At 37.6% G+C, this 13,234-nt stretch overlaps 1 protein-coding gene across 7 annotated transcripts in view; it reads right to left on the bottom strand.

Annotated features, from left to right (window-relative positions):
* The window catches only part of PARP4 (poly(ADP-ribose) polymerase family member 4), a 2,883,551-nt gene that overhangs the window by 698,684 nt on the left and 2,171,633 nt on the right, over positions 1–13,234 (bottom strand). For 5 of the 7 annotated variants that reach the window (XM_044073295.1, XM_044073293.1, XM_044073294.1 and 2 more), the window contains one exon: positions 3,991–4,110. The exons of the other annotated variants lie outside the window; for them this stretch is intronic. In XM_044073295.1, the coding sequence (XP_043929230.1) occupies positions 3,991–4,110 (120 nt within the window). The remainder of the gene's footprint in view (positions 1–3,990; positions 4,111–13,234) is intronic. 7 annotated transcript variants of the gene reach the window in all.

A 13,234-nucleotide genomic window follows, 5' to 3' on the forward strand; every position in this document is an offset into this window, starting at 1 on the left:
GTAATCCATCAAATTCTAAATGGAATCTGTTTTGTTATAAACCATTTACAAAAAACAACTTCATTTTCCTCTACCCTTCACACAGAAAAATAAGATAATCAATAAACCTATAGTATTTTTTTACATACTGTTGAAAAATCTAAATTTATACACATATTATATCTCAAAAAGACCCATGAGTGAAACAATATTCCAGTGAATTCAAAAAAATATTTTGTCATGCAAAAATATACTAAATCTATAATATACTCTGTAGCTGGACATTCGCCTTGAAATATCCTAATGGCTTCTAGCCCAAAAGAATGATGGATACTCGTTTATACCCTTTTTACATTTAAAGTTATCCAATACATGTTGATTCCATTGAATGTCTTTAACCTTATGTAAAAAGTCAAAAACATTTTTAATATAAGAAAGCAATGCTTGTACATTAGGTAAAAGCAGAAAATGTAGTAGTTGCCCCATTTTATATAGAAAATATTATTTTCCTGAAACTATGGTGCGACCTAGAGGATATGTAAAATTTTTATGTATTTTTGGCAAGCAATAAAATTGTGCCATTGTACATCCATCCACATTAAACTTCTTTATAATATCCCATGAAATATAAAGTCTAACACCATTATTTAATAACTCATTGTATTCCCCTAACACTGCCAAACACACAAAGTTCAACCTTCTCATATAGTTTCACATCATTCAAATGTTCATTGCACATGTTTAGATGGGTGTACTTTCCTACAAAGAAAATTCACTTTTTCGAAATAGGAAAGTACATCCCCACTTAAGCGAAAGTGCACTTTCGCTTAAGCTCACTAGACCGAACCTACAGCACCACAATGGAGGACATTGAAAAATGGGCTATGTCCTCCATTGTGGTGCGATAGTCATGGACCTTAGGGTTAGGGAATGGGTCAAGGTAAGGGGACAGCCCTACTAACTATCCCCTTACCCTAACTCGTGCCCTAACCCTAAGGTCCGTGACTATCACACCACAGTGGAGAACATAGCACGATTTGGAATGTCTTCCACTATCATGCGGTAGTCACAAACCTTAGGGTAAGGGGATAGCTAGTAGGGCTATCCCCTTACCATGACCCATGCCCTAACCCTAAGGTCCATGACTGCTAGCCCGTTCGGTCTAGCGGGTTCACTAAAGTGCACTTTCGCGTTAGTGTGGGTGTACTTTTGAAGTTCGAAGTAGTGAATGTTCGTTCTTCAAAAGTACACACATTTAGATAGCATGAATAATCCATAACTACTAACTTATTACCTTTATCTGTAGCTTTAAATATTATGTCCCTTTTTTCACTCAACAATAACAATGATTTTGATTCATTTTTAGTCAAATTATAAGAACTATTTCCCTTACATTTATTAAAATCAAACAATTCTCTCTCCACAGAAAAATTTAACATAGTATAAAACTCTTGTACACCTTCATGATGAATCAGTGGTATAAATACACTTTTATATTCAACATGACTTGTATCAAGCAAACAACAGGGATTAACATTTTCATCTGATCGACAAGAGTAAAAGCTTTCATCATTAAAAGAAACATAAGCATCAACATCCTCTCTACAATAATCTTAATTATTAATTACATTACTCTTGAAAAATGGTTTTAAATGCAGTTTTCTAACTTATCTATACATGTCATATTTCAGCTCATGTAGAAGTGGCAATACAGTGGGTACAAACTTTAAACCATATTTAAGGTCAGCTAGCTCACAGTCATTAAAATTATAGCCAGATAAATTAATAATATAAGAGCCACTATTATTTAGAGGTAATAATTCACCATTTACCTCTCTTAAGATGTTGTTGCGGTTGATATTCCAACTGTTGCACGCTGGAGAACTCTCAGCGTTTTTTACTCTATGCTATCTCTCATTGATAATTCAGCCCATTTTGAAAAGTCCGGCAACATTGTTCTTCATACTGAGCTTTTGGAAGAGGAAGGAATTAATTTCTTCTTTCGTTCCCATCATTCACAGTTGAATACATATTATCTGAAGTCACCGCTGAAGTGTTTAATCGCTGCTGACCATTATCCCCTCCTTCATCAAACCTCACGTGATTCCCAGCTCATTTCCAATTGGTTCTAGTTCCAAAGGCTCTACCATTGTCATAGTCCCGAACATCTCTCAAAAGTTTATTTTTCTTATGTTCCATAATTTCTTCCTCATAAGTTTTAAGTTTCCCATTAATATCCATAAGAAACTTATCTAAGAACTTAGCACTTGAACCCGACAGTAGAGTAGAACATATCAACTCAATTTGTTCTCGCAGTGCTTGTTTAACCCTGTCTCTTTCTACCAATATAGAGACCCATTCAGTTGTACATTATCCATCGATTATGAAACTGCTTATCCATATCATTATTAAGGTCAAAAAGTAGAGATGGACCATTGTATGCCCTTAACCCTCTAGGAGTTATGTCCAGTTCAATATATTTTTGCAAAATTTGTAAATGAAAAAATACAGCCATTTCTTTCCACATTAATTTTTCAAGCCGATCATACAGTACCTTATTTTCTGAGCTTAAAGATGCAGCAAACCTTCAGCCAACAGTAGCAAATAGGATACAGCATAATTTGTTATGGTCTTCTCATTTGCCCCATAATTTCGGGACCTTTTCTCTATCCCCAGAGACAGTTGCATTGGGATGACTGGAGCGTTCACCAGACTGGAGAAAAAAGCTGTCCAACGATCTCTGAGTGTGATCCATACTAGAATTATGAAAAACCCGAGACAGGTTAAAATTTGGATCACTGGCCAAAAGTTATTAACACAACACACCTGTTACTCCACCAGCTCAGTTGTAAAGCACAATGACCAAAAACCAGTATCCAAAATCAATGTTTATTCTCTAATGTCTCAGCACAAATGCCTTCAAGGAGTAAAATACATCTAAATTACCCTCTCTATATACACACTCTATATACACCCATTAATACTCAATTAATAAATTAAAAAATTACATCAAATAAAAAAAATGCCAATTACATTCTAAGTTCAGTTCTTTTGGGACTAAAGTTATCAAATTTTAAAATGTGAAGGGACTCTTTATGCAATAACTTATTCTTTATATTCATATTTTCACATGTATCATCATCTACGATTTCTAATATAGTACCTTTTAAACCTTCAGATTCACCTTCATGCACTTTATTAAACTGTTCTACTACTGAACTTTCTGGCTGGCTCCACCGACTGAAAATCATAGTTGGCACTGACTGGTTGAGGGACCATTTGTGAGGTAGAAGAACAGATCTGCTCAATTTGTCCTCCAAGACACTAACTAACCAGGATGTGCAATGCCAAAAGAAAAGAAGACACTGCCTACTCCTACACCCTCATGGCTTCTCCAGTATAAGGGATAAGAATGAGTTCTCCCTTGTATTATTGACATACCAGACCACTGTTATGTTGTCTGGATGGATATCAAAACCCTTGAGTAAGGAGTCCTGGAATGTCTGAACACTGGGAGCATTCTCCTCATCTCCAAGATGTTGATGTGAAGCTTGGCTTCTTGTTGTTTACCATATGACTTGGACCATCCTCACAGCAAAATCTTCCATCCACTCACCCCAGAAGGGAGCCATCCTTCATCAGTCTCTGTTGCAGGTGTAAAAGTACAAGGTCGGTAAAGTGACAATAGCAGAGGTCAACACCAGAGAATATGACACCAGGATAATGACAAGAGTCATATGGGAGACTGAAGGACTGATGCATCACTGACCATTGGACAGAGTTTTATAGATAGACAGATCTATATATAGATATCTTCTGCACCCACAAATCATAAGTGACTGCTAGCAAAGTGTGAGGATGGAAAGGTTACACTTTTGACTGGTGCAATGAGTTGCCTTCCCCACAGTATTAAACCTTTCTCTACCAAGACTTCGGAGGAAATGAGCAATAATCAGATAGACATAGCTTGTTATAAAAACAAGCAAATAAATTCATTACATGCTCTACTACCTCCTCAATAGGGTCCATCTTCCCCAGTACTGGAACATCTAGTAGCTCTGTCTCTTCTGGTTCAGGCTTCCCCAGTATTCGAACATCTCGTTGTTCAGACATTATTTCAGATAAACATCGCTGCAACAGAAAATAAATGAGTGAAAGGCACATTTTAGTAGACCATCTAATTCTGAGCACCATAAACCGTGTAGAAAAACAAATGCTTCTAAAAGTAGGAAATCTGAAATCAGTTTATATTCATGGTTCAACAACCTTCAGACATCAGAACTGTCTAAGGGAAATTAAGTATGCAGGTAATAAATTACTTCAGGTGTGCTGAAAGACTAGGTTAGGAGTTTGTTGAGACCACCTGGAGCAGGTGAAGCCTAGATGGCCACCTGAGAGCAGTGAATTCTGAGAGCTGCATAAACTAGTATAATAATAGAGGAAAATGTTGTTATTGTCAAGTTTAAAATGTCAGAAATTTATAGCTAAACTACTAAACTACATAAATATCAATTTTAGTGGAGATATACAAAAATGTTCCTGTCAAGTAACTTGGAGAGATACTGAGTCATTGACTATGAACAACTCAAGGAATTCTGATCCAAATGCTGCTTTGAAAAATGAACTGCAATTGATGACATCTACCTTACAGGAACTATTTTTGAAGATGGATGGCTTTACAAATGACTTAGAAACCTGAAATTATATTCTCAAAAACACAATGATACTCTTAAGGAACTATTACAGCAACACCATACAAAAATAACAAATAGACAGACTTCTCTAAATGACATTGAAGGGAGACTCAAAGAGGAAGAATTCCAAAAAGAATTTCTGCTTAAAGGGAATACATGGCTGCTTAACAAAATAGATGACTTAGAAAACAGGGAAAGAAGAAACAACATAAGGATCTTTGGTCTGCCTGAAAACACTTCAGGTGAAGACATTATTTCATTCTTAATGTGGATTCCTGAATTTTTAGACTTGAAAGAGGAACTTTCATTTGGAATTGAAAGGGCGCATAGAGCACTGAGGAAACCTGCTTCTAACTCAACAAATACTCCACCTAGACCCATAGTTATAAAATTTCTTTCATTTCTGGACAAGGAACTAATATTAAAATCTGCTTGGGAAAAATCACCGTTAAAATATAATCAAAGTCCGATAAGGTTTGACAATGATTATTCTTCCAGAATACTAGAACAAAGGAAAAAAGTCTGACCAATAATAAAACTACTGAAACAAAAACACGTTAAAGCACAGCTGGCCTTTCCAGCCAAGATAAAAATACATTTTGCCAATGAGATGAGAACCTTTAATGACTTAGAAGAAGCTACTATATTCATCAAAAACAATATAGTGCCTATCCCAGAAGAAATGGAATGGCGGGCCCCTACTCTTAAAAGAACAATAGAAACAAATCATTGGACTAATGCTAGAAAGAAGAAACAAAAAACTGATTCCAAGATAGCTGTCCCAAAAAAATAACTCTTATAACTACATCTCTCACTGTATCAGATGATATGGCACATCACTTGTCATCTGTTTTTATTAAAAAAGGAGGGTTTCTTAAAAAACTGAGAAACAGTAATGATTTATTCAGAATGTTCAACGAGTCCAATAATTCTTCACAAAGGTAGGTCAAGACGGGTTACTATTTACGTTTTATATATGCCAAACAAAGCGACATATAATACAACCATAGCAGTTTCTATTCCCTTACATGAACTCAATGAATATTTATCTTGTTCATTTTTCATTGATTTTACTTATAATAATAATTTAAGTAATTAATTAACTAATTCAACAAGGTACCATTCATCAGAGTTCAAACTCAAGTACAACAAATCAACATCATACATAATAGCAGTAATAGAGTGTTTAAAAAAATGCTGTCATGGAGACTAATGCCTTCTTCATTTAAAGTATGATTTATAAATACCATGTATATCCTGGTTAAATAATCATAGCAAGCTCAATCTAGATTGTCGAAGTATAAGTGAAAATCTGATGGACTTAGGTTTATCCATCAGATTAGGAATAATTTTCACTCCATGGCTAGTGTGGATCTTAGTTTTGTTAACATTTATTAATTTAAATTTATTTCACAAAAACATTTTTAGTATGCCTGACCAAAACATTACTTTATTGGTAAACACTCAAAGTATAAAACTGATAATTTCCTTTAAAAGCTCAAGCATATACTTTATAGTTATCAGAGGAAAATGTTTAATAGTCACAATAAAACAAAAAATACCTAGTCTAAATAACTTAAGATGGATTTAACTTTATCTTTAATACCAATGGCTTAAAACAATTCTAGCAAGAGATCAAATCTAGTGAAATATTTAAAGCTGAACAAAGCACAAATTGTCTTCCTTCAAGAAACTCATTTCAAAACAAAAAATAATTACAAATGTAATTCTAAGGAATATATGATGTTGGTGCAATCCACTTATAAGACAAAGACAAAAGGGGTAACCATTTAATGGAAAACAAATGTGATTAACCCAGAAATCATTTTTAAGTATGAACATAAAGAAGGCCTTCTGGCATTAGTAATAGTTAAATATAATAACAGAATATGGACCCTAACCAATCTATACTGGTTCCCAGGCATTGGAAAAGGAAAGTACAGTTGTGTACACTCACCATAAATGTAGATGTTCAAGTGTATTCACTGTTGCAGTAATTATATTTGGGTACTCTGCTGGCAGGTTACCCTCAGTCGGCCTGAATAACAAAGTCTTGGGACCTGCGTCAGTTGCTGTCTCTTCTTCCATGACGTCAGGTCGTCAGGGGTATAAAACATGCAGCCGACGTCATTTTAATCAGTTTTTCTTGCCCCAGATGTCAGGTGCCCCCCAAATCGAGAGCAAAAAATGTATATTTATATCTATGCATGTAATTTAGAACACAAAAAATGTACCTCCAACTAAAAGCAACTACACCAAATAGGCTTTTGAGCTTAGTAAAAGAAAGAGGTATAATAAAGGAGAAATAGGGGGCTGGCGGGTGGGTAACCAGGACTGCAACAGTGAATACACTCGAACATCTACATTTATGGTAAGTGCAAACAACTGTACTATGTTCTGCGTGTTTCATTGCTGCAGTCATTACATTTGGGTAGAATCCCAAAGCTATGGTTGGGAGGATGGAATTATAAAGCATTAGGAGCAGCTATGAGGCCCTGCAGGACAGCAGTGGCAAAGCCTGCTCTGGATTTAGAAAAGAGAGGTAAATGGTAATGTTTGGTGAACGTATGAACTGAGCTCCAAGTAGCAGCTTCTAGAATGTCTCTGGTGGAAACCCCTGTGTGAAAAGCTGCAGAAGTAGATGCAGCCCCGGTGGAATGAGATCTGATCCTCTTGGGGACAGGTTTACCATGGTGCATGTAGCAGAAACAAATACAATGGCTTATCCATTTTGAAATAGTCATCTTTGAAATATCCTCTCTGCCCCTGCAGCAAATATCACCAGTAATTGCTCAGATTTCATAGAGATTTTGTCCTGTTTAAGTAGAACCTTAGTTGTCTATGTACATCCAATGAATGCAGAATATGCTCCCAGTTGTTCTGTGGATTTTGGAAAAAAGTTGGCAGATGAATGGTCTGATTAAGAGCCACACTGGATACCACCTTAGGCATAAATGATGGATTGGTCCTGAGGGCCACCCTGTCTGGATAAAAGATAATGAAAGGCTCCACTGCCATGAGACTGCTAAAATAAAAAGCTGTCTTCCAAGAGAGAAATTTACATCTGCAGTAGCAGCTGGTTCAAAAAGAGGAAGGGTAAGTTTTTCCAACCCAAAACTGAGGTCCCATGCAGGAGTTGGTGCTCTCCTGGGAGGTCTCAAATGTTTGGCCCCTCTGAGGTACTGCTTTAGCAGGGGATGAGAAAAGAGAGAAGGCTCTGTGTTTGTAATGAGCCGAAATGGCAGAGGCATGGATCTTTATGGAAGAAAAAGATAGGCCCTTATAAAGCATCTCAGTTAAATATTGTAGAATCTGAGGAATATTGGGCATTGCTGTGTTTATTCCTTGTGCTTGGTTCCAGGCACAGAATCTTTTCAATTTATCAGCATAAGACTTTCTACTACTAGGCCTTCTAGCCTCCAAAATGACATCCATCACAGGTTCTCTGAGAGATGTGACTGGTGAAATTAGTTGATTAGCCATGCTGCAAGATTCAGTTTGGAGCTGAGTATGCAGAATTTGATATTTCTGCTGAGACAGTAGATAAGGTATCTGAGGCAGGAACCATGGAGGTAGGTTTGACATATTGCATAGGAGGGGGCACCAGTGTTGGCGAGGCCAGTCTGAAGCAATCTGAATCATTTCTGGTTTTTCCTGTCTGACCTTTAGTAAAACCTTGGAGAGCAGAGGCAGAGGTGGAAAGGCAAAGATTGATAGGTTTTTCCAGCTGAAGGATAGACCATCCACTTTCCAAGCATTTTTGTGATGAATTCTTGTGCAGAATTTGTCCAACTGATAGTTTTGGGGAGAAGCAAAAAGATCTATGTCTGGGCTCCCCCATCTTTGTGTCAACATGCTGAAGATTTGTGGATCCATTTTTCATTTGTGTGGGTCCATAAGATTTCTGCTTCGTTCATCTGCCAGAGTATTTTGCTTTCCTGGCAGGAACTGAGCTTTTATATGAATTTGTGTGTTTCACAAAGCCATGGATAGTCTGCAAAGGGGGTAGGAGTGGGTACTCCCTGCTTGCTTATGTAACAAATAACTGTGGTGTTGCCCATCTTTATCAGCAGTTGTCCTGGATGAAGAAAGTCCTTGAAGGCTGTCAGAGCATTCTGTGCAGCTAGCATTTCTTTCTGGTTAATATGTAAGTGCATTTGAATTGGGCTCCATTCACCCTGAATGCATCTCCCTGCCAGATGGGCCCCCCAATCATAATATGATGCGTATGTAGTTAGGGTTTGGGTGGCAGGGGGTGGAATGAATGAAGTCCCTTGTTTTGGTAACAGGTGCCTGCCCACCATAGGTACACCTGTTGCAGGCAAGGAATGATAGGAATCATTGTTTCCAGGCTGTGACAATGTCGACTCCATAAGCTTTTTAGGTACCAGTGACGTTTCCTCATATGCAGTCTTGCACATGGAATTAGTAGAATGCAGGAAGCCATGAACCCCAAGGCCTGCAGAATTTGTCTTGCAGATAGCTGGGTTTTTGTGGCCACTTGTTTGAAGTATGTCGTCAGTTGAATTTGCTTGTCTGGCATGAGGTAAGCAATCTGGGCAGTTGTATTCAAGCTTGCACCCAGGAATGTAATTATTTGAGAGGGTACCAGTTGTGATTTATTTTCGTTGATGGTGTACCCTAGGCATGTTAGAAGCCTTTTTACAAATGCCAAATGTTGTAGAAGAATGTCCTCATTTTCTGCCTGAATTAGACAATCGTCCAGATAAGTATAAATCTGAATGTTTCTTTGTCTGCAGAATGCAATTACTGGTGCCATGCACTTTGTGAAGACCCTGGGCGCAGTAGATAAGCCAAAGGGCAGTGCAGAGAACTGGTAATGCAAATAGCATGCTTTGAAGCAGAGGTATCTTCTGCAAGATTCCCTGATTGGGATATGCAGGTAAGCCTCTTTTAAGTCTAGATTTACCAACCAGGCATCCTTGCCCAGCATAGGCAGCAACTCTTGTAGAGTCAACATCTTGAATTTTGGAATGTCCAGGAAAGTATTTAGAATGGATAAGTCCAGAACTGGACACCATGATTTGTCTTTTCTGGATACCAGGAAAAGTCTTAAATAAAAACCTTGTCCTTTTTCCTTTTCTGGTACTGGATGAATAGCCCCCATATCCATGAGGGACATAACTTGTTTCTGGGCCTCTGCCCACTGATTTGGAAGCAGATCTGGTCATCCATTTGGAATTGGCAACGTGTGGAAATGAAATCTGCATCCCTGGAATACTATATTTAAGACCCATTTGTCCTGGGTAATTAGATGCCAATTTTGTGCATGAAGTACTAGTTTCCCCCCCAAAAGGGGCTGCCAAAAGATAAGTGCTTGGAAATGGCAGAAGAAAGTCATTAAGATTATTTAACGTAGGGAGAGGCCTTGCTACTTCCAGATTGGAAGTGGAGACACCACATTGTTTTGTTTTATAAGTTCCTTGCGACTTAAACCTGGGGCCTATGGAATGTCTGGGTTTGGCCTGAATGGCTCTGTTGGGTACTGGAAAGTACCAATTCTTAGTAGGCCAGTGCCTACTGAACCTGGGTGGCTGCACTTGTAGGAAATCTTTTACAGTTTGCATAGATTTAGTTTTGTCTTCCATCTTTTTCAAAACTTCTTCTGCCTTATTACTGAATAGACTGTCCCGTTGTAAAGGAGCATCCAACAATTTGTTTTAACGTGATCAGGCAGATTTTGCTCCTTGAGCCAAGCATGCCTTCTTATCACAGATCTAGTTACAGCAGGCCTGCAAGAGGCCTCCAAGGAATCAAAACCACATTGCAAAGTATGCTTTCCAACTTGTTCAGCTGAATGTAATAAATCCTGTAACTCTTATTTTCCGCACAGTCAGAAATCAACATAATTTTCGGTTTCAGTAAGCCCATGACATGCTGCTGATATTTAAGCATATGAAATTGACAGTTTAAAGCCCTGATTGCCAGTGGTGCAGATGTGTAAACCTTCTTACCCCATCTATCCAGCGCCCTGGAGTCTCTATCAGAAGGAGTAGGATTTTTAGCAGTAGAAGCCTTAACACCCTTTGGACCCTGAGAAATTGTTTCAGGATCAGCAGTAGAGATTTTAAAAAGAAACTTGTGAGAGTCAGGAACCCTGTAATATCTGTCTGGCTAGTAGCCAGAGTCAGGTAATCAGGAACCATGCTGGATTCTGAGAAAACAACAGCAACAATGTCTAAAACAGGAGGTACAGCCAAATGGCTATGCTAAGGAAGAAGGAAATTCTTAAGCCTCTTTTTGGATTCTGAAAAATCCTGACTCTCCCAATGAAAATGTTCCCTTAAGGTATGCAAAGTTTCTCCAAAAGAAAAATCCTCAGAAGGAGAAACAGAAGGAATGGATTCTTCGGAATCAGAATCCTCATAAGGTGGAAAAGAAAATTCCTAATCAGAAGAGGAATAAGAAGAAATGGACACCTGATCTGAAGATTCATAATCAGTGCCTTGCCTAGGCCTCTTAGCAGGAGGGGGTTGGGAACCCCTGATCAAGGTAATTAAATCCTTAACCATTTTGATCAATTGTTTTTTAGGCATAGGGGCCTGAACACATGGCCCATGTGTCAGTTTTCTGGACATTGAAGTAGGTTTTGGCCTTGTTTTTGATGATGGCGTCGGTTTAATATACAAATCTTTAGGCCTGAAAACACCCTCAGAAGCCGGTGCATGCTCAGCGGCTCTGGACCCATCTAGGGGAGAGACATCCTCGGGTCCAATACTTGAAGTGCCTCGTGGCATACCGGGCTCCGAATTGGTCTCGGTAGAGGCCTGCGAATCAAAAATAGTGGGCATCAGGGGCTGCGAAAGCACCTGAGTACCGGCGAACCGGTGACTGGCTTAGGAGAAGCTTCATCGTCGGTTTTGGACCTCGACGGTCTATCTCTGTCTTTTTCTTTGCATTTTTTTGTGTATTCTGGTAGTCGGATTGCTAACCGACGACATTGCTGGATAGTTAAATCTTGAGCCAAAATAATGAGATGCAAAAATATATCGACGCTTAATAGTGCGTTGATTAAACTTAGCACAAAACCGACAGCAAGGCATGTTGTGGTCAGGGCCTAGGCAAGGAATACAATACAAATGAAAGTCCTTATAAGGTATTTGCTTCCCACAATTAATACAATTATTAACCTTTACTGATATCGGTAAGGATCAAGAAAAAAGTTTCCCCAGTGGGGTACTCAGCTTTAGGTTGAAGACTTGGGTTCTGAAACTCGAAAACGAAAATTTCAGGAGTCAGCTGACCGGCACTTGCAAAATGCTTCTGCTTAAGCACTGCGCGGCAAGAAAGACAGATTAAAATGGCGTCGGCTGCATGTTTTATACTCCTGACGACCTGTCATGGAAGAAGAGACAGCAACCGACGCAGGACCCAAGACTTCATTATTCAGGCCGACTGAGGGCAACCTGCCAGCAGATTACCCAAATGTAATGACTGCAACAGTGAAACACAAAGAACATCTGTTAAAGAACACTTGGATTTCATTTCCAATAATTATAAATGCAACTTAATATTAGGAGGAGATTTTAACTGTATATTTGATATTTCTGAAACTTCAAATAAAAGACTATTGCATAAATCTGCTGTATCAAAAACTTTAAACAACTAGGTAGAATAATTGCATCTTGTAGATACTTTTAAATTTAAAGAAGATAAATCTTTGTTATTTTCCCATCAAGATCACAGATTTGGTGCCCAAACAAGAATAGATAAAATATTTGTTGCCCATGACTTACACTCTAAAATCATTAATTTCGCAATCTCTCCCTGCCCCTTTTCAGACAACAATTCATTGATACTAAAACTTCAAAATGGCTACAAACCATTAATCTTTAACTCCAGAATTCCAGCATATATAACTAAAATTCAAGAGTTCAAACCTTAGTTATTATCTGAATTACAGTTCTTCTTGGATATTAAGTACACCACAGAGATAAATAAAATAATGATATGGGACTCATTAAAAGCTTACATATATGGTAAAACCCTAACTTGGTATAAAAAAAAATCAAAGAATGGTATTCTGAATGATTAGATCTGCAATCTAAACTTTTGTCAGTAAAAGCTGAAAAAAATCTAAATCATAGGAGACAAAAAAAGAAAGAAGAAGCATTAACCAATAAATACAATGAAATTTTAACACATAAAACTAGCTTTAGAAAAACTAAAAATTAATACCTTTGCCACTTCTCCAAAATATCTACATAATTTATCTACAAGAATCAAAATACAATCAAAAACTAATAACATTAAAATTATTTTCTATGAAAAGAAAGGGAAAAATGTCTTGGATATAGGTGACATTCTTGATGCCTACAGAAATCACTATACGGGACATTTCCAAAAAGAAAATATACATACCAATCCATTAAATCTAGATGAAAACTGTTCTAATATAAAAAAATACCAGAAAAATTAAAACTAGATCTGCAAGCACCCATATCCTACAAAGAAATTACAGAAACAATAAAATAGGGTAAAAATAATAAAGCTCAAAGTATAGGTGGCATAATTATAGAAATAAATAACCTTTTTTCCGT

This window comes from Protopterus annectens, chromosome 5.part1 (genome assembly GCF_019279795.1).
Source record: "Protopterus annectens isolate FY-2018-M chromosome 5.part1, PAN1.0, whole genome shotgun sequence".
NCBI classification, from domain to species: Eukaryota; Metazoa; Chordata; order Ceratodontiformes; family Protopteridae; genus Protopterus; species Protopterus annectens.